Below are 23,298 nucleotides of genomic sequence, written 5' to 3' on the forward strand. Positions count from 1 at the left end.
AAAACTGTATATACATAGGGAAAAAAATAATTTAATAATATATATAAAAAGACAACCAAACAGTGATTGACAAAAGTTTAGCAGCATCGGAATCCTTTGGAGAGCTTGCAATACTGACTGCTGGGCCCTACCATCCGTTTCTGATTCAACAGGTGGGGCCCCCAAATGTGCATTTCTAACAAGCTCTCATGTGAGGTGAGGCTGCTGTTTCAAGAATTATTCTGAGAATCACTGCTGCAGGACACTGAACAGAACTTTTAATAATCATTTCTGATTGGTATGTATATACATAACCTTTTCTAACTTATGTATCTTATTTTTATGGTGGAAAAAAAATTTGAGGTCTCCATTAGGAAAGGAACCATAACAACTCCACATGTATGAGGAAAAATACTGAAATCTGGTGAAAAATAAATGGCCTGAAGTTAAAGCCCTGACTTTGTAAGACTCCATGAATATTTTAACCATCCATGCTTTGATTCTCCTACGAAATCTAAGTCCTCACAAAAATGTCATAAAAATGAGAAACATTTTGGACTCCATGAAAGAAAACATACAATTTCAATTCAAAGTGCTGAAATGGCACTGGCACTTGAAAGTGCCATGAGGGCTCTGAGCTGGTAAGTCAAGCTCTGAGAGCTGGTAAGTCAAGCTCTGAGATGAGCTGGTAAGTCAAGTTCTAACACAAAAGTAGAAAAAATAATAGAAAACATTTACAGCAATATGACTGCCTATATTTTAATATGGACAAATATTGGGGAAACTATTTCCTGTTTCTCTGACTTTTCATGTCTATTCTGTAAAACATTTTTCAAACTTTTTGATCATAACCTATAGAAAGAAGCTCACTTTGTTTTAACCCAGTATCATTAAAGTGTAGACAGTAAAACTGAACAGAAAGTTTCATGGACTAGTAATATCCTTTTATGTGATGCATTCTGACATTTTCTACTTGGAAAGAGAAAAGGAATATAATAGCAAGTTCTAAAACTTTTAACATCCATTTCATGAAAGAATACTTAAAATACTAAAAGCTTGTAGAAGTATATATAGCATTTTTATTTATCTCATTTAATTGGTACAATAACCTGTGAGGTAAGCAGAGTAAGACACTACCCATTTTAAGGAAGAAAAAAGCGAGAATGCAAAGAATTGAAGGCCTTGCTTAAGTAGCCAGGCAGGAATCGTTGGGTAAACAGGGACGTATCTGGGATTAGGAGTCAGTTCTCAATATATAATTTCATGTTCTTCTATCACACATTTTAATAAGAGATCCAGAGATTACCTGAAATGCTATTGCATTTTTCAGCAGAGATTTTGTCCTAATTTCTTTTTTAGTTATAGAAACAAATCACTGCCTTGAAAAACTCAAATCTATCTTTCCTTACTTTTTATTTTAGAAAAGATTGGGTATTTTCCTAACTTGCATCTGTTTCTAAACAAGTTTATACATTCTGCATGTCAAATTACATTTATGAATTTGCTTTAATTTCCACAAAAGCAACACAAGAGCACTGTGAATTCTAAAGACAGAGAGGGAGAGAAGAGAAGAGAGAGAGAGAAATGGGCTTAACACAAAGAAGGCATTTGGAAATGTCATGAAGAACATCATAGCAGTAAAGGGTATTTAAATAATTATAAATAGTTTTCTATGGTGGGAAAAGGCTACTATTTCTCCTGAGATCTTTAGGTACATCATCTCTCTAGGACAGGTCATTTCTAATCTTGTCACCAAAGGAATAGCCTATGAACCTACAATTATTATAATTTTGTAAACACTTACTCTCAACAGCTTGGTGCGTATGTCTGAAATTTCACCTAACTCTGCTGCTTCTATGTTGATCTTCATCAACTTTTCATATCTGTACAAAAACAAGTACAGAAAAATTAAATGAGCATAGATTTTAAAAGATGTTTCATAAATTATATTTGACCTATTATCATAACAATTTAAGAACAGAATATTGAACGCAAAGCCTATAATAAACAATTCCAAGAAAACTTGATGTCTCTGTAAAAATGAAATTTTATATATTTGTATTTATAAATGTGCAGATTAAGAGATAAACTATAAAAGACAACTTTACTTCAGTCTTACACCAGGATAATCATCAAAATACTAGATTTCTGACTTAATGGAGGTCAGCAGTATATACAGGTTCAGTTATTATTTTTCCTATGCAGTACAAGCAGTATAGCCTAGTAACAGGGCAGTTTAAAATATCACTGTGTTTCAGAATGCATTCTCAGGAATAAGAAAGAGTAAACTAAGTAACAGTAAGAGTAAACTGAAGAATAATAAGTAAGAGTCAGTTAAATACTAATGTAAATAAGAATAAACTTATTAATATAGCACTGAAGAATATGCTTTTGAACTGTGGTGTTGGAGAAGACTCTTGAGAGTCCCTTGGACTGCAAGGGGATCAAACCGATCAATTCCAAAGAAAATCAGTCCTGAATATGCATTGGAGGGACTGATGCTGAAGCTGAAGCTCCAATACTTTGGCCACCTCATGCAAATAACTGACTCATTGGTAAAGACCCTGATAAAGGGAAAGACTGAAGGCAGGAGAAGAAGGGGACAACAGAGAATGAGATGGTTGGATGGCATCACCGCCTCGATGGACATGAGTTTGAGCAAGCTCTGAGAGTTGGTGATGGACAAGGAGGCCTGGCATGCTGCAGTCTATGGGGTTGCAAAGAGTTGAACATGACTGAGCGACTGAAGTGAAGAATAAACAGAAGAATAATCCCAAAATTCTAAAAATACTTTCAAAATACAGTTTTAGAATAACTTCCTACTTCCTTTGATTACAAGTTTTATATTTCCTATGCAGAGGTGTCTGCTTAGCAAGGTAAAAAAATGAAATGTTTCTATTTCAGATTCCTTTTCCTTTTCAAAGGGAAGGAGAAAATGCTACCAAGGAGATGGTATTCATTTCTTACTGAGACAACTGGACATTTCTGCCCTTGCGAGGAAGCGACTTAATCTAAGGTTGTCCCTTAACAGAAAGACTTGCATGGCATGCTATATCATGTTAACAATAACTAAACAAATTAAACAGAAGTGGAATAATAGTTAACATTTTAACCATTATCAGTAAGATGGCAATCTACTCACACTTTCATAGTTTTTTCAATGTTTCTGATGCAGAAATCCAACGTGATCACAACTTCTGTCTTTTTGTGAACAGTTTCATTATAGTCATCTTTAACTAATTCTCTAAAAAATAATAATATTCCTATTAGTTTATCTAGGGAATTATTTATTTGCTGCTGTCTTTCACTAATTACACTGCTGTACTACCTTCTGTTCAGACAAACTTCTTAATAGTCTTGATATATTATGAAAGCCAATTACCTTTTTATTACTGAAAGCATCTCTGTAACACTTATTCAGGGCACAAACCATTACCAGGTCAATAATTTGTAAATCTAAGGCATTAAAATTACATTAAGGAATAAAAATTAACCTTCAACCACACAAATAAACTGAACAGCATTACATTTTATACCACCAGAATTAATTTTTACTGTTCATAGTAGACTACTGTCTGATTTATACTTTAAATCAATTAATATGATCTCTAAGGTAACATAGTATATAATTGAAGAGCTTCTGATCTATATCAAGTCAGCAAACTAAGGTCTGATGCCTGTTTCTGCTAAAAAGAGTATCTACATTTTTAAAGTTTGTAAAAACAAAATGAAAACAAAGAAAACTTGTGGCCCATGAAGTCTAAAATATTTACTATTTGAAAATATTTGCCAATAGCGGTCTACATGAAAAACTATTTTCTTATGACTTATTGAACTAAAAACTAATAAGTAAAGAAATAAAAGGTTCATAGAGCTGTGACTTGGACAGAAAAGAGCAGGAAAAAACAAGAGCTGTTAGTAACAATGCTATGATACTGAATGAAGTCAACATTTAGATTTTTCCAGAAACCATTTAGCAAAAATAAACAGGCTTCTTAATGGAAAGAGAAAAGCACAGGTTTACAAATTGGGTATGTGAACACATAAAAAATATTAGAAGCATAAATGACAGGTTTAACATAAAGGTGACAGAAAAAAAAAAAGGCTTATACTTGTTTCTTCTTAGAAAAAACAGCACAACAAGAATGATGAAACACTTCATGTATGTTTTTGAGAGAGGGGAAGGACAGGTGTGAGTTGGGTATATATAAACTGTCATAAGCATTAAAGCCCAGGAGCACCATGAGTCCATCATTATGTGTCTATAAAACCCAAAAGCTTCAAATGACGTTGTATAGAACTAGAGTCATGATTTTTAAGAAACCATTCATTCTCCACTTCTGTGAGGATATATACACTCATCCACAAAACACTCCTTAGGGTCATGGGACCATGGCAGTGAAAGCATGAGTCCCAACTACTGGACCACTGGGGAAGTCCCATTTTCTCCTGATTTGTATTAAATTTTAAAATTTAATTTAAAAAAATTTTAAAATTCAGATACTATTGGTCCTGTCTTATATTTTGTAGGAATAAAATTAAAGAAAAAAAAAGCTGCTAAATGTTTTGTAAACTAAATGTGAAACAAATGTACTATAGTAAAAATCATGCACGTGACCCTACCTAGTCTCAAGAGGTAAAGTACCCATGAAGAGATGATCAGTTATTTAGTGAGGCCTATGTGAAGATCAATTTTCAAATTCCAATCCATTACTTACATCAACCATCGTATCCCCTTCCGCATTAATTCCTGATAAAGCAGCAAGGTACTGGCAATTCTACAGGCATAACACACAACTCCTGTCATTGCCTAATGAAGAAACACAAAGTGTCAATATTTGGTGCTAACTTGTGGTATAGGGTTAGAAAAACTTTCACATAAAAATTTTGAGACATTCCTATTTTTATCATTAAAAACAGGATAAAGCTACTAGTTCCTAAAAGCTAAGGACAGATATAACTGCAATAAACATTTCATCCTTAATATAGCAATGGTAAACATGCATTGTCTCAATGGAGAACATTTTCTTATGAGTTCAAGAAAAGATATAATGAAGAGAGAACATGAGACAATTTGTAATGGATAACAATCTAAATGAATAATTTCCTAAGCTATACAGGTGTATATAAAGATACACTTTTTATTGCTTCCGTTATTGATAATTTTAATTCAGATGTTTAAATAGTAATTTAATTAAATACGAACCTTAGCCATGCTGGCATCCCCATCTAAATCATAACGTGGATGTACTTTAGGGAGGGAAACTGAAATATGAAATAAAATAGTTAAAATCAGAAATAAAAAATGCATTATTTTATCCTTTATACATCAACCTCCAAGTTAAACATTAACCTCTAAATTACCTTTAAATTAAACATTAGTGATAAAACTCTTTAACGTTCTTTTTCTGGTTTAAAAAAAAAAAAAGCTCATTTTTAGCAAATTACTACCTGCACTACTTCTAAGGAGTTTCACCTCTTTTTCTTAAATATATTCCAACATAACAAGTTCAATGCTTTTCTTTAAATCTAAATCAAATCCTAAAGATCTAAATAGAAATGTAAAAATCCAGGTAAGTTTTTTGCACCATCAGAATTAATAATTTAAAAGATTCCAAAATACAGTTAGTTATTCTTAGATTCCAAAGTCTGGCAAAGGGTCCTATTCACCCCGGAAACAATAAACATTTGTTGAAATTTATGATACAAAAGGTCATTCTGAGGGTTAGTAAAATACTAAAAGCAGAGAGCTACAGTAAAACATGTATGACAAAGTATTTCACCATATTATAAACAAAATATTTACTGTCAAATCTTGTTACCTATGAGGATTTTAAATTTTACTACTACTCATTCGATTAACTTACAAATTTTAATATTTATAAAAGTTCCACATTAATGTCATCATTAATCAACTTTATGAAGATGACAATCATTTTTGTGGGTTTTTTTTCCCCTCTGGCTGCGCTGTGTGTCTTGTGGGATCTTATTTCCCCAACCAGAGACAGAACCCAGGCCCTCAGCAGTGAGTGTGTGGAGCTGTAACCACTAGACCACCAGGGAATTCCCCGTTTGTTGTTGTTTTTTAATGGCTAGTAAGAACAACAAGAAAAATCCCAACTTACTTTTTTCATATATCAATCCTATGGTACTCAGAGGTTCCCGGCTTACTACGAAGATAGGGTTTTCCTCAGAAGTTTTAGGGAAATGCTGTGCCAGTCTTCCAGGTTCTAGAACTAAACGTCGTCCTTCATATATAAGCTCTTGATTTGAAGAAATAATTTTGGTTTGTTTATATACCAGTTCATGAAATACAGTAGCACTGTTTGAGAAAAATCGAAAAGGACAACATAATTGGGATAAAATGAGAGGTACATTTTTTTTTAAACCAGTGCCACGACATCCATTTCTCAGTAAAACTTTAGATCATGACCAGTCCACAGAAATGCTGCTTGGTTGATGTGGACACTATAAAGTCTACTAAACTGAAAATCCACATAGTCTGTCGATATGGCAGTCAATTCCAAGACATTTTTATGTCTGGACACCTATATTGGATATGTGCAATTCACAGGAGTCTTAATATTTCATAAACGGGAGCCCAACACAGAAGACAGTTTGAGGTCACTGACTGGAGTCAGAACAGCTGGGTTCATTTCAGTTTGTTTGCTTACCACTTACTTACTACCTTAAACTACTTAACTTCTCTGTGCTGTGTTTCTTTATCTACAGAATGGAGTAACAGTCCTCACCTCGCGGAACTGTTGTGAGGACTAAATGACTTAAATATATAAGGAATTGAGAACATCACTTACAACATGAGTATATAATATGTGTTAAATAAACTAATAAAGTCAGGTATTTTCAAAATGTTTTGGGGGAAAAGGTAGATTCTCCCTAAAGAGATCCATGAAAAAAAGAAACAAATCAACATTCCAGCAGCAATGTTGTGATTTTTCTCTGCCAAAAAGCCTCTGCTGTGATTTCTGGCTTGGGCTCAGGTGGGCTTTCTATGTACACATATACTCTTACAATGAAATAGTGGCCAACACCTAACTATGTTACATTTCTATTCAGGCTATTAAGCACCAAAATATAAATGATGATTAATATATTTTAGACAGCATATTAAAAAGCAGAGACATTACTTTGCCAACAAAAGTCCATCTGGTCAAGGCTATGGTTTTTCCAGTAGTCATGTATAGATGTGAGAGTTGGACTATAAAGCAAGCTGAGTGCCAAAGAACTGATGCTTTTGAACTGTGGTGTTGGAGAAGACTCTTGAGAGTCCCTTGGACTGCAAGGAGATCCAACCAGTCCATCCTAAAGGAGACCAGTCCTGGGTGTTCATTGGAAGGACTGATGCTGAAGCTGAAACTCCAATACTTTGGCCACCTGATACGAAGAGCTGACTCATTTGAAAAGACCTTGATGCTGGGAAAGACTGAAGGCAGGAGGAGAAGGGGACGATAGAGGATGAGATGGTTGGATGGCATCATCGACTCAATGGACATGAGGTTGGGTAAACTCTGGGAGCTGGTGATGGACAGGGAGTTGGCGATACAGTTGGTGATGTTGCGGTTCATGTCGCAAAGAGTCGGACACGACTGAGCGACTGAACTGAACTGAACATAATGTTATTAATATTATTTTACTCAATCTATTTATATTGTTTTCAATGTTTATAATATTGTAATGTTAGTTAGTGTTAGTCACTTAGTCGTGTCTGACTCTTTGCAACCCCAGAGACTGTAGCCCGCCAGGCTCCTCTGTCTATGAAATTCTCCAGGCAAGAATACTAGAGTGGGTAGCCACTACCTTCTCCAGGGGATCTTCCTGACCCAGGGATTAAACCCGGGTCTCCTGCACTGCAGGCAGATTCTTTACCATCTGAACCACCAGGGGAGCCCCTTATTGGATACAGATATTAGACAAAATGTCCAAAGTTTTATTCCATCTAATCTATTTTATTCCTTAATACATAACCAGTGAAATTTCATGAGGCATCAAAACTGCTACCTGAGTCTTGTTAAAATAGAAACTAAGGCATATAGAATGGGTGTAATGCTTTCCACTTTCATTTAAAAGAAACATTTGAGATCACTGCAGGTTCATGTGCAATTGAAAGAAATTGTATAGAGAGACACTAAATAGTCTTTACTCAGTTTCCCCCCAATGGTAACATCTTGTATCAGTATAGTACACTATTATAATCAGGACCTTGATACTGACATAATCCACATATCTTATTCAGATTTCCCTAGTTCCACATGTAAAGGTATGTGTGATTTAGTTATATGTAGTTTTATCACATGGGTAGATTTTTATCATGTAGGTATAATCTGTTTTTTTAAGATAAAAGGAATGGGTCTTTCCCCAGCACTCAAGGGCTTTAGGCCACATATGCAAATAATTACACAAACTATCTTTAAGACTCATGCTTTAATATTTTAAGTGACAGGACAATACTCTTAATAAAACCTGGCTCATTTATTAGTAAATGCTAATTGCAGTTATGTGGTTAAGTAATTTAAAAGAAGGCACATAAAGGAAAATAGTCTTGTAAAATTTGTAGTTTAAGAACAAGTTAGCTTACTTGTAAATTTTAGAAAATTAATCCTTTTACTTCAAAGATAAGTGAAAAGTAATTTACTAAGCACTCAAACATTTTCTAACACTTTCTACCCAGAAATGGGTACATCTGATGAAGCTGAAGCATCTATTTCTTCACCTGATTTGTGAAGATACATAACTATTATATAACATCATGATATAGGAAAAAATATAAAGTGGTACTTACGTATTATAGCCATGAATATAAATTTTATGAGCTGTCATTTGTTGTAGTGAAAAAACATGAACTATCATCCGGTGAAGTATATCACTAGTTTCTGCAAAAAACTGGTCAAAACCCCAACACTTTTCCTGATCTGCCTCAAGGATGTTTGCAAGAACAGGAGTAAGCAGAACTTGAAGACCCCTAAAATAGTATTGAAAAGAGTTACATGAAGAATCTAAGTACAAAATCATAATATTTACCAACAAATCAAAGGAACTGTTATTACTATTATCAGATAAGATTAATTTAAAATCATAAAAAATCTACCAACTTTTTGGAAAGCCAGGTGACCTTGATTTAATATTACTTGTCAATGAACCAGGGGTTATGGTATTTTTATGTTGGCTTTTACATGTTATTTTCTTTGATTTTCTCCTTCCCTAGTTTTCTCACTTTTCCAAACATCCTAACATTGTATGTATATACATGGCTATCCAGGTGAGATCAGTTGACTGGAACCCTGTGGTCATGAGGATAATGGTTTAACTTCAGGGTCATGAATGTCCTTTTAATATGTCACTCCAACACCTAATTTTTTATGCTGAATTCATATGCCTTTTGTAGCACACTTCTTCAAGAAGGAAAATCACTATAATCATTTAGCAATCAATTAATGCCAATTAAACTAAGAATAATCTTTGGCTGTGTTACTCGCTCAGTCTTGTCCAACTCTGGGCTACATGGATTGTAGCCCGCCAGGCTCCTCTGTCCATAGAATTCTCCAGTAAGAATACTGGAGTGGATTGTCATTTCCTTCTCCAGAGGATCTTCCTGACCCAGGGACTGAATTTGAGGTCTCCTGCATTGCAGGTGGATGCTTTACCGTCTGAGCTACTAGGGAAGCCTCCAATCTTTGACTAATAAATATTAAAAAAAATTAAAAAATGAATGGAAGGAACTTAATTCTTTCTCATGCACTACCTGAATTTTCAAATATGTTTATAGACTCACTTATGGAATTTCAAGTCATCTTAAAAATATATTCTTGACTACATGACAATGAAATAATTGTCTGTTAACAGTTTTTAAGGTATGTGTACTCAGCATGTGCATGCTCAGTCGTGTCCAACTCTTTGCGACTCCAAATACTGTAGCCCACCAGACTCTGTCTGTGGAATTTTCCAGGCAAGAATACTCAAGTGGGTTGCCATTTCCTTCTCTGGGGAATCTTTCCAACCCAGGGATCAAACCCAGGTCTTTCGCCGCATCTCCTGCATTGCAGGTGGATTCTTTATTGCTGAGCCACCGGGAAAGCCCACCAAGTCTTGACAATCTCAATCTGAGGATTCGGTGGAGCTCTGAGTTACATACACACATGAACTTTGAATTACAACGTCAATCTATTTTTCACTTATATCTGTCTTCACTCACAGCTGAGTTAGGTTTATCTCATTGGCTATCTAGTCTTGACTAATACATACGAGAAAGAAGATGGTTATCTTTTTTCTGTAGTTCTTACATTTTTGGTAATTGTTTTCATTGTTGATTGTTAGTACTCAAAGTCCTTAGTATTTAAAAAAATCATATAACATACTTTGATACCTAAGCAATTTTTATTAAAAAAATTTATAACTTAGTGTACTGAAGAATAATTAGACAGATAAGGCCTACTATCCTCCTGAAATATGCAATCTATAGTTCAGACTGCCAAAACACTGTGTGAATGTCAGCAATATAGTTAAACATTAAACACAGAGTGCTCATTTCCTGGCCCCTTTAAATTTTATCAGTTTTGCCCAAGATTTCCAAAATGGGTACTTTTCTAAATCAAAATTTAACACAGATCACTATTATAACATTGAATTTCTGCTCTCCAATAAAGTGACTTTCTCTTGGTAATTCTAGTTGCATGACACAATTTAGTTTTGGAGACTTTTAACACACAAAAATGAAACTGTCAGGCCAGTGGTTTTCAAAAATGATTTCAGCACTGGAACTATTGGTTTAAATGAGTTTTCACAGATATTAACACATAAAACGATAGGACATATTTCATTAACTTGTGGTATATATATTATATACGTACAGTCTAAATAAATATTTTGAATAAACATATTTATTTACTTATATGTTGAAAGTAATACAAAAAGCACCCACAGATTCTAACAGGCATTAAACCAATAAAACATAACCTATGTATGTTCACTTGTGGATTATACAATCCCCACACTCAAGAAAAATGGAAAGTAACTCAGTAATTACAAATTCTAAATACTGATGATTGTCTTGGCTTTATTTCCAGAGTAAAATCTAAAATAATTTACTCTCAAATTAGCACAACTTTGTAAATCAAATATACGTCAATAAAAAAAGATAAAACAGAAAAAAAAAATTTACTCTCTACTTTTAATTTCCTTTACCTTAAATCTCTCTCTGTGATAACAGGATTCATGTATAATTTGAGTTCTGGCTGCTATATTAAGACCCATATGAACTTTTGAAATGCTGGAAAAAGCAGTAGAAAACTGTTATTTCTCACCTTTTGAATAATATGATTACTTTTTGAAAATGAGGGTAATATTAGACTTTTTCAATGTTTGTTTCTTAGAACTCTAGTTATTCCTATCTGTACCACTATCTGTGCTCTGTCATAATGAAGGTCAGCACAAGAGACACCAAAGTCCTAAGCTGGAACCCCACACTGGACACAATTCTAAGACCAGTGATTAGCAATCTGAAAAATTTATGAATGCTCTATGTCTTAAAAGAGATCTGGCAAAATTATCTACATAGACTCAAATCAATCTTTACATTGCCACAAAGACAAAAATTACAAATCAAGGCATGCTTTAATAACATCTACTGGAAAATTAAGAACAAAACTACACTTAAGTATTGGTGACTTCAATCAACAAAGATCCCAACACCAAAGAGAACAGGGTACATACACTATTCTTACCGAGAAAGACTACAAGAAACAGGCATGTCTCCACTCCAGTCAATTGGTCCATTTTCTGCTTTCTGTACTCCAGATATTGCACCAGAAGGCTTTCCAGTAATTATTTTATACCTTGGGAGGAATAAAAGCAGATTAAAATAAGCGGTTTGTTACTGCAGAGCCTATCAAAGGGGTCTGCAAAAATACTTCCTCAGTTGCACCTACAATTATCTACTAGACAAAACTTTGCGACTGATGTTCACAGGATCCATAAAACAATCAAAACACTTTGAATCTGACTGACTGAAGTAGAATAGTGGCTGTACGATTATTTTACATATGCCATAATTAATTTTCATTTGGGCTCTCAGAGTGCCATATAACAGCATCTTGATGTTCACAACAAAAATATTCATTTTTCCATCTGAAAAAATTGAGCAAACACAAAAAAAGTTATGTTACAGAATGTCTCTAGACCAGGAAAAAAGCATCTAATCCCTCTTACTCATCTTATCCAAAGGCACAGTCAACTGGACCATGAAATTACTACAGAATGAACAATAGCTTTCTTTAAAAAAAAAAGAGATAAAACTATACATAGGACAGTATCAGAAAGTTTTTGCATGTTGAGAAAATATATACACATTACAGGATTAGATGTGTGTAGCAAAATTAAAAGCCAAACTTAATCTGTTTCTTGATGATGGTGATAAAAACAAAGATGAATTCAAGAAAGAGATGCATGAAGAAATGAAAGAATACTAATAATGATGGAGGTGGGGCAATGAAAGCAGCCTTAAAGGTGTCAGCCCTTTCTAACACAAAATCTGAAATTAGGAGAGAAATAGAGGTTCATGCCTTCAAGATGAAAATGTAAATCATAACACATCAGAATCTTATATAAGTCTATAGACAGTATTTCTCACAATTTTTTGATTTGTTTAATGTCTACATAAATGTGCTCTGAGCAGATTAACATACTCTTTAAAAAAGTAGAAGAAACCAGAACAACTGATCTGAGTTGCTTGCTGTTTCTTCAGTAGAGGCAGCCAGGATTTGGGCACTAAGAGACTTTTCAAAGAAGGAAATTAATGTGAAAAATAAGTTGCATTCATGTGAGAAGGATCAGACTGTGGAGAAGTTAAGTAGAGATATGTGAGAATAATGCAAGAAGAGATGTGAATAGAATGAATGGCAGAATTCTTAATTAAGGTAATGCTTACAAACTCTTGAAAAAACTTATGAAGATACATATCTAAATACATTTATTAACATGTAAATAAGATTCTGAGGGATCAACACTCCTATAATGTGAGAGGAATACATAACTCAATAGTCAAGGAAAACAACCCTTATTATTTCTTAAAGCGCTTCTGAACATTCATTAGCATCAATGTTCATAAAAAGTTTAGTTTCTGTGCAATTAAAGAAAAAAATTCTTGTAATGGTACTAGAATGTGCCAGGTATTCCCAGTTGTTTATGAGTCATGCTTCCTTTACTAAAGAGCATCACACTTTTATTTAACCCATTCTTAGTGCAGCAATACATGCTGATACTGCTTTAAAACACTTATGACAGCAAAGCATGATTAACTGTTGGGCACACTTTATGTTTAATGAGGAAAGACAGAAACTGACTCTAAGCCTTCATTAATGAAGAGATTTTATAAAAAGGACACTGCTGTAAAGTGGCCTCAAGATGATGCTATACCAAAATCAGTACACTAATGGATAACTTCTTCCCACAAATATACATGCTCTCCTTGCTGGAAAACATTCCGGTTTTAGCAAAAGTCATGGTATCAGCTGAACTAGTTTTACCTCCTCAAACAAACAAAAGAAAAAATATGCTCCTAATTTTCTAAGACTAAAGATTGTATGTTTACACTCGGGATTATTACTTATAAAGTGTTACTTATAAAGTCGGTCATGTCTCACTCTTTGTGACCCCATGGACTGTTGCCCAGCAGGTTCCCCTGTCCATGGAATTTTTCAGGCAAGAATACTGGAGTGGGTGGCCATTTCTTCCTCCAGGGAATTTTTCCCACCCAGGGATCGAACCTGGGTCTCCTGCACTGCAGGCAGATTCTTTACCATCTGAGCCACCAGGGAAGCTCCACTTATAAAAGGCAGGGTCAAATATATAAAGATTTTGAGAGGAACGTCAAAATCTAAAAGAACATTTGAACACATTAAGGCTGTCAAGTGAGTTATACTTCACTGAACCGAATAACATTCATAATCTCACCTTATAGTTTTACGTGTACAGAGGTTGGCTGTTTCTCATGAGGCAAGATCAACCACTAATTTCTTTCAAAATAGAAAGATGTGCAGCCAATGTACAAATGAGTTTTATAATAAATCTGACATCTAACAATCCACCCCTTTTTTCTTCCATTATTTGGCTTATAACAGTGACTTCATATATAGTAATAAGTTCCTAGTAACTATGGCAGTTGCATAAATGTATAATGTACTGGTAAAACGCATTCAGCAGAATGTTTTGGACTGAAACAGCAACACTAGAAAAGTAATATTACATTAAATGTTATTTTTGAAATAGTTAAAGAAATCGGGTCAGTTCACATTTCTTTTTGATCCACTAATTCTATTGGTGGTTCTATTACTTCATGCAAGTATTTTTAAATTTTTTTAGTGATATGGAGGAAAAAAACTAATAAGCACACAAAAAGGACTAAATAGTGCTGAAAGAAATTTCAGAAGGCACAATATTTTCAATATGGACCGAAGACTGGATGGACCAAATATGGATGCCATTTATACTTTGTACATAAGATAGTTAAACACAGTATGAAACAGTATCTCTATACATTTTTATAGGGTTGTACTCTTACTAAAAATTCAAATAGTATAAAATATCAGAAATGATGGCTAGATCAATAGTGTACCTCTCTAACATGATGAAATAAAGTAAGACATATACATTTAAAATTTTATTTCTAATTTTAAATGGAGAAATCACTTACATCACTTCCTTATTCCTACGTGGCCCTTCAAATGGTCTAAATGGCAGTGATCCAGTAGCTGCATGGTAAAATGTTACCCCAATGCTCCAAAGATCCACAGTTGCTCCGTATTTCTTCTGATGATCTTTTCTTAGCACCGCTCTCTCATACATATCAGGATGCTTTAAAAAGAAAAGAAAAAGCTACTAACATGTTCTATGAAATACATTACACAAAGATGGGTATTCAATAATGTCTGGAATTCTATTTTCCTAATAATTTCACTTTCAATCTAAAAAGACTATTTCCCATCTTCCTCTCTCTCCTCAAACCTTCAATACCACCTCCTTCAACCCTCAATTTTGATGACCTCACTTCATACTACAGTGAGAAAATGGAAGCAATCAGAGATCAACTCTCCTTTATATCTTTTACCAAAAGCCGATCTACCTGAATCTGTGTTCAGAACCAGTTACAATGGAACTGCTCTTATTAAAGGCTTAACTTTTCCACCTGTGCTGTACCAAGTTGCTTCAGTCGTGTCTGACTCTTTGCACTGCCATGGACTGTAGCCTGCCAGGTCCCTCTGTGCATAGGATTCTCCAGTCAAGAATACTGGAGTGGGTTGCCATTTCCTTCTCCAGGGGATCTTCCTGATCCAGGGATTAAACCTGCATCTCTTATGTCTCTTGCACCGGCAGGCGGGTTCTCTACCACTAGCACCACCTCTGTGCTGTGGGGCCCATCATATCATCTCATCAGTTCTAGAAATCAATTCTTGAAACTATCCCTTTTATTTTATGCATCATTTCCCCCCTTTCTATTGGCTCATTTCTTTCAGCTTACACACATGCTTTCATATCTCCCATTAAAAAAACCCCAAATTGACCTTACAACCTCTTCGAGCTATCATTCAATTTTCTGCTTCCCTCCATAGCAAAACTCAAAACAGCTGTCCACACTGACAACTGCCTTACTTCATCTCCCATTCAGGCCTATGGCATTAAATGTTACCTATATCCTTTACCTTTCCAAACCATTTCTTGTCCTGAGTTCTGGATTCATGTATCCTACTGTTTTCTCAAATGTCGAAAAGGAAGCTTAAACTTAAGGTATCAAAAACAGATTCCTGGTCTTCTGACTCAAACCTTCTAATCTTTATCCTTTAAGTAAATGGTACCATTCTGACTCAAACCTTCTAATCTTTTCCTTCTAATCTTTACCCTTTAAGTAAATGGTACCATCATCCACCCAGTTGCTCACACCCAAAACATATCAGGCAGCCTCAATTCCTTTCCCTCATACCTCACATGCAATCCATGTGAGCAAGTCATAAGGGCTCTGAGATGAAAACTAAATTTCTAGAATGAATTCAGAGGACTAGCCTGATTGGGTATGTTGGAGGATACAGCAACTCAGGTAAGTAGCTGGTCTGATGTTCACCACATGGTCCTTAAGCACAGAAGACACTATGATACAGTTGTGAAGAACAGATGGAATTTATAGGGCGTGGCTTAGGAGATTACAGATCCAGACAGAGATTCTTATGGACATTAAGCTCTGCAAAGGACAGCCAGAGGTCATACACTTAGCCTCCGTGACACTGTCTTTACGTAAATTACATGCTGTATATCAAGGTTTTTGGTAGATAAACCTATAAGAGTGTACTCTGGACCAGAGCAGAGTGATCTCCCAAACGATACCAAACTAAAACAATGCCTTATGACACTGTGGTATGTGGCAGCGGCCCAAGGGACTGGGATAACACTGCTGGGAGGGTGTCTCTCCTGAAAATGATGCGGTTTATGAATTCATCTCTCGAAGGGTCACAAGCTCTGGATTATTTTTGGGGGGATGGATGGGACTTTTTTGGGAAATACATTTTAATGAGAAATTAGAAGAGATGACAAGCATGAGGGGCTTAAGACGTATGTCCAAACATGGCTACCAGATATACAGGGTCTGAGTGATTTTGCTGATTCTGTGGCATAGTACATAAGGCATTATTGTCTCAAGAAGCACGAGCCAGACCTCTGTCCTAGCAGAAGGTTCTTACTTTATCAATGGTGCTGTGAAGAGGCCAAGAGTACCTGGACATGCCTGATCTTCAAAGAACATGAGGCTGCCAACCTGGGAAGAGCAGATACAGCGATTCTAGAAGGAGACAAAGCGGGACCTCCTCAAAAGGTGCACTAAGATACCTCCTAAATAGCACAGCTGGAAGGCCTTCCCTAGGCTGAGAATGGCCTGCTGCATGCTGGTCTGACACAGCTGGGTCCACAGGCTCTCTCCTGAACGTGCGACTTGTGTTTGCACAGGGAATACCATTACTGTGCCTGGGCCCCTGCATCTGGGACGGGAGCATAAGGACAAACCTACTCTGAGTTCTCAGGTTAAATTGGGTTGGCCAAAAAGTTCATTTGAGTTTTCCTGCACTATCTTATGGAAAAACCCGAATGAACTTTTTGGGTAATTCATATTAAGAAAGCCATCATATTAAAAACAGTAGAAGAAAAAATGCTGCTGCTTCCTTTGGTCTTTAACACATAAAAAGGAGAAGATTCAACATCTGGTCCAGGAATTCCAAAATGAGGAAAGTCTTCATTTAAATATAGAAATATTTCTAGACTGGTGAGTTTCAGGCTGTGTGTGTCTCATATCATAACTGCTGGTGTAATCTATTAGAAAAGAGAGTTGGGAATAACCTGAAATAGGAAAACAGACTACAGTAAAATTTCAGCCAAGAGATCAGCATGGACTTGGAAGTTAGTTTACTTAATGTTGTGTTCCTTCCATTTTACAAGTCTGTTGGTGGCAGAGGCTATTGTGGTCTTCGGAGACTATGTGAAAGACTGACAGTAGGTAATAGGGATCACCCTCACAAAGGCTAGTATGGTACTGCCGTTGTTTCTTTCGATCACCAGAGTCATTGGGAAGGGCTGCTGGAATTTAGCGGGCAGAGACCAGAGATGAGAGACATCCTGCTGAACATGAAACAGCTCTGAAAAACAAGCTTCTGACTTCCTGCATGACTTTTGAATATCCTGCCAGATATTTGTGCAGCTAAGAAGTCTGTTTATAAAGATCTCACTTCATTTTATATGTAAACAGTGTATTGTTGAATATAAAGTAAACAGTATTTTTGTAGCTATAGGAACACAGTATACGTAAATCTACTTTGTTAAGTTAGAAACTTTATCAGGAATTCTTCAGTGCTTTGGAAAATGATGTCAGCAACAACATAAAACTTACGATATGATGACTCACCAATTCAATATACAGGTTATCACTGCATGTGCACTGGAGGTAACATTATGCACAGGTACAGGCATCTAATTATTTCAGTTGTTTGCTAGTGACATTGATAGTAAACTTTTACATATTGAGTATCTATGATTTTATTATATTTTCCTTTATATTATCATTAAGATACTATGTTCTTCCTTTAATTAGGTATACTGGTTGATTATATTATCTAGGAATTTCATTTCAAGATACTGAAAAGAATATTGTAAAACATTTATTATTAACAGGGGGTGATCATACAGGGTAGAAACCACTGTGTGCTCTGCTTGGCTTCTGCTTACTTCTCCAATTCTTATCACTTGCCTTTGCACTAAGTCCGGCTATTCTGTCATCCCTTCTGTTTCTCAAACATCCAAGGTCATTTCTGTTTTTAGGCCTTTGTAGTTGCTTGTAATGCTGTTTTCCCCCCAAATCTTTGCATGGCTTGCTTGTTTTCATCATTAAAGTATCAGTTGACTTAGGATTGAGAGGAAGCTTTCCCCAGCTTATCTTTCTTCTGTTTTGTTACCTTATGGTCTTTCTAACACTTTAATCATCCGAATTTATCTTATTTACTTGTCTACTGCCCTCACTAGATTGTAGGTTCCACAGGAGCAGAAATCATGTACTTCCGGTACACCACATAAGTCTCAATTTCTACAACAATGCTTGGTACATAAATAGCTGTTGGATGAATATAATCCACTTTTAGGTTTTTTTTTTTTTTTTTTTTTTTTGGCGGCACTGCACAGCAGGATCTTAATTCCCTGACTAGGGACTAAACCTATGCCCCTGCACCCTAAGTGTGAAGTCTTAACCACTGGACTGTCAGAGAAGTCCCCATTTTTAAGTACTCTTAACAAAAGATTATCAAAATACAACTGCAGATTAATTAGTGGTTACATTTTGACAGAACAAGTTAAGATACCTTAATGCATGCCAGAGTTAGAACAATCTGAATAAAGTTATAGGGGCACCTTGACTTTATTCAAATTATAAAATTATAATCACAGAATCCAATTGGAAAAAAGTCACAGAATCTAAGACTTTTAAAATAAAACTCAGAGCCATAACCAATTAGTGACAGCTATATATTATAAACTTTCTGATTACATATTAAATGTACTTATTTTTAAGTGCCTTTCTTAAGTGTTTCAAATATTTACTAACTTCACACAAGCACATCTACATTAACTGTTTCAACCACGGAGCTTTTCTAGTTTTCTAGTATTTCACGTTAGATCTTTTAGAGGCATTTCATTTTTTGTGTGTGTTTCTAACAGTGGTTCTTTTCATCGTTCAGTAACCAGCCTCCCTGAAGAGAGTCTTCTTCAGAATTATAATGAAGTTTGCTCTACAGGGAACAGTATTATAACAAGCTTGTAATATATTAACTGCTCTGATCCAAAGAAGGAAGCCTTTACTAGCTAGATGCTTCTGGAGTGTACAGATAGTTCTTTCTTTTAACATAGATGCATAACATTAGTAAAATTATTTAAGAGTATTATAAAACTTACAAGAATTTTTTTTTAACAGAAAACACCACCCTTAGAAACCAATACCTAATTCCGCATTACATACCATATTCATTAGAATAGAAAATTTAGTTTTTGCCATAAGAGTTAAGACATTTTATAGAGTGATCTGGTTGACCAACAACCCATATTTATAATATATCCAGCTTCTTAAAATAAAATTATTAGTGATGCATGACTTACCAAATATTCTTCTGTGCCATACAGAGAAACAAACTGCTCATCATCTTCTAATTCTCTAGCTGCACCAAAATCTGTGAGTTTGTACACAGACTGTCCGTCTTCCCCTATCACACGCATGATATTTCCTGGCTTGATATCACGGTGAACTATGCCATTCTCTCGGAGATGATTCATTCCACCCACTTCAACAATAAATATAAAACAAAGGAAAACATAAGTAGGTATGCGTGTGCATCAGATTCACTAATGAACATTAATATATTCTTATTCACTCAATGTAAGTTTTTACATAAGTTGGTCCAAAGTCATTTTAATCAAAGAAGTAATAGATTATACTTGCTGCTAAGTCACTTCAGTAGTGTCCGACTCTGTGAGACCCCATAGATGGCAGCCTACCAGGCTCCCCTGTCCCTGGGAGTCTCCAGGCAAGAACACCGGAGTGGGTTGGCATTTCCTTCTCCAATGCATGAAAGTGAAAAGTGAAAGTGAAGTCGTTCAGTCATGTCCGACCCTCAGCGACCCCATGGACTGCAGCCTTCCAGGCTCTTCTGTCCATGGGATTTTCCAGGCAAGAGTACTGGAGTGGGGTGCCATTGCCTTCTCCAAGATTATACTTAGATTTTGTATTTCATGCTTGAGTAATGAGAAATTTTAGAAGGACAGGGATCAATATGGTCTAAAGGAAGAGTCCAGTCTCTCTTAAATACTGTCAAGAAAATGGAACACAATGATCTTAAGCCTATGACTTCCTGAATTACTTTTTGTTATATACCTGTGGGCCATCTACCTAAACCCAAGAACACAGATTCCCAAGAAAAATAATCTTTCACCATAATTTAAATTTTTACTTTGGGGAAAAAAATTCCACAAAATAGTAAACTAGACTCAATACATAATATAGTAAAAAAATTAATAGAAATTGCTGAAATTAAGCTGTTTGGGCTGACATGCAGTGTCAGAGAATGATAGTCTGAACCATTTGTTTGACACCTGATAGATGAATGTCCAAGCATGACATATAAAAATAAGTTTAAAGATATCAACATTCAATTATGGGAACTCAGGACTACCAGTATACTTAGGAAGGGATCAGTTATCTACCCCTTCTATTTGACGTAACAGGCTGCAGCATATATGGTTTCTCCTTCATTCTACCCTCACCTAAGTAGTCTCTACTGCTTCCAGTATCAATTTCAAGAATTCCCACTAACCTCATACTTTATAACACTGGGCTTTTCCTATTCTTCAAATACTGATTCATTTCTTTCCAAGAAGATATTATTCCCGGTGGCTGCCATATTCTTTTTTACTTTTAGTAACAGGTTTATTGAGATAAAATTCACATATCATAAAACTCATTTTTTTAAAGTCTACAATTCAGCAGTTTTCAGTATAGAGCCACAGAGTACACAAACCATCACCACCAATTTCAGAACATTTCCGTTATGCAGAAAGAACCCCACATCTACTGGCAGTCACTCCTTGACTCCGCTCTCCTCTCAAGGCCTTGACCACCATTACTCTGCTTTCTGTCTCTAGGGATCTGCCTATTCTGAACATTTCACATAAATGCAATCATACCAATATTGTTGCCTCTTGCGTCCGGTGTTTTTCACTAAGCATAATTTTTCAAGGTGCATCCATGTTACAGCATGTACCACTACTTCATTCTTGTTACAAACAAATAATACTTCACTGTATGTACCCCATTTATCTATTCACCACTTGGTGAATACTGGGCTTCCTTTTTTTGTTGTTGCTATTATTATAAATACTGGTACACAGTTTTTGTGTGGAAATATTTTCAATTCTTTTAGATAAATACCTAGCAAAGGAATTGATAAGTCATAGAGTAATTGTTTAACTTTCTGAAGAACTGTCCATCTACTGTGCAAAGTGCCTGCACTTCTTTTTACAATACCACCAATAGTATACGAGGGTTTCAATTTCTCTACATCCTTACCAACGCTTGTTTTGTTTTGTCTTTTTGATTTTAGCCATCCTAGTGGGTATGTAGTGGCATCTCTTTACGGTTTTGATTTGCATTTTCTTAATGCCTAATGATCTTTTTATATATTTGTTGGTCACCTGCATATTTTCTTTGGAGAAATGTCTACCAAATCCTTTACCAATTTTTAAATCGGGTTGTCTCTTTATTGTTGACTTGTTGGTATAAAAATTCCTTATCAGACATCTGATTTGCAAATATTTTCTCTCATTCTGAGTTGTCTTTTTACTTGACGCTGTCCTTTGGACACACACAAGTTAACGTTGATGAAATTTATCTACCTTTTTCTTATTGTACTTGTGCTTTTGATATTATATCTAAGAAAGCACTCTGTAAAAGTCTTTAGCTTTGAATGTAAGAAATTTATTTTTAAAAATTCTTATGTCATTAAATTATATTTACACACACATATAATCATATAAATAAATAAACATACCCACATCTCGCAAAACAATTAGAAACTCAGACTCTGGTAGTCCATAGGCATTAGATGGTTCTTCTAAAACAGTGTATAAACTCCCACATGGGCAAAATTCCATAATAAGTACTTTATGTCTTGTTGTTGTCTGGAAAAAAAAAATCACTGAGTGGGGAAATCTAAAAAATAAATTTTCAATATATGCCAATACTCATCTGATTTCATTTAAAAGTTGGATTTGCTACAATAATGAAGGTAGTTTAAACTGCTTTTTACCTAGGGTTTGTTAAATATTTGTTGACTGTACAGATGAGAGTTAATACTTTCCAAAATTAATATTAAAATTGGATTTGTTCTTTAAAGACAAACCACAGTAAAAGCTGGCTAAATCTAATTAGAAAATCACTGCTACAATGTTATAATGGATCTTTCAAAATTGTTTAATTTCTAATACATAATAGTACATTTAGGATATTAGCTTTTGTAATGAATCTCTTAAAACACTTGAGTTCTTGTGACAAACACTTTCACTACTTTTACTTCAAAGAAGGGAGTTTTAGCTTTTTAGGGGGGCAGTACAATGTGGCATGTGGGATCTTAGTTTCCCAATAAGGGACTCAACGTGTGCCCCAGGCAGTGGAAGCCCAGAGCCCTAAGCATTGGACTGCCAGAGAGTTCCCCGAGTTTTAGCCTTAAAAACAAATAGGTAGAAGAATAATTGAGTGGTCCCCTTGGAGCAAAGTTCTAGTCAGCTCATAGGAATCTGAGCTGCTGATCTGTTTTAAACCATGATTTTAATGTACCATTGATTATAAGATACACCATCAATTTAACAATAGCTTTATAGAGGAAAAAAAAAAGAAGTATCACCAACTTACAATTACACATTGATTATAACATAATGCCCATTTCAGAAACTTGAAAATGTGAATGAATCTTAAATACAGTAGTCATTATCATTTTTACTCTTTCTTCCTTTTATAATTTTTTCTATATATCCCCAAAATAAATCTATAAAATATTTTAAAAACTTCTTTACTATTGAGTAGTATGAAAGAAATAATTTTAAAAGAAAAGAGCTGTTGCTTTAAAATAATGAAATAACTGAGTTTTGAGGAGTTGAAAATTTGAGAAATATCTCTAATTTCATCACTGAGATAATTATGTTTATATTTGGTATATTTCCTTTCAGTCTTTCTTCTATGTA

General features: G+C 35.1%; 1 protein-coding gene across 1 annotated transcript in view; it reads right to left on the reverse strand.

Annotated features, from left to right (window-relative positions):
* Window positions 1-23,298, reverse strand: part of TBK1 (TANK binding kinase 1) — a 42,036-nt gene that overhangs the window by 11,339 nt on the left and 7,399 nt on the right. Inside the window, exons 4-13 of the mRNA XM_018047989.1 lie at window positions 22,110-22,239; window positions 19,666-19,847; window positions 14,684-14,844; window positions 11,718-11,828; window positions 8,780-8,959; window positions 6,105-6,301; window positions 5,186-5,244; window positions 4,698-4,789; window positions 3,122-3,223; window positions 1,784-1,862 (exon numbers count right to left, since the gene is read on the reverse strand). Of these exons, the coding sequence (XP_017903478.1) occupies window positions 1,784-1,862; window positions 3,122-3,223; window positions 4,698-4,789; window positions 5,186-5,244; window positions 6,105-6,301; window positions 8,780-8,959; window positions 11,718-11,828; window positions 14,684-14,844; window positions 19,666-19,847; window positions 22,110-22,239 (1,293 nt within the window). The remainder of the gene's footprint in view (window positions 1-1,783; window positions 1,863-3,121; window positions 3,224-4,697; window positions 4,790-5,185; window positions 5,245-6,104; window positions 6,302-8,779; window positions 8,960-11,717; window positions 11,829-14,683; window positions 14,845-19,665; window positions 19,848-22,109; window positions 22,240-23,298) is intronic.

Source organism: Capra hircus, chromosome 5, assembly GCF_001704415.2.
Source record: "Capra hircus breed San Clemente chromosome 5, ASM170441v1, whole genome shotgun sequence".
NCBI lineage: Eukaryota > Metazoa > Chordata > Mammalia > Artiodactyla > Bovidae > Capra > Capra hircus.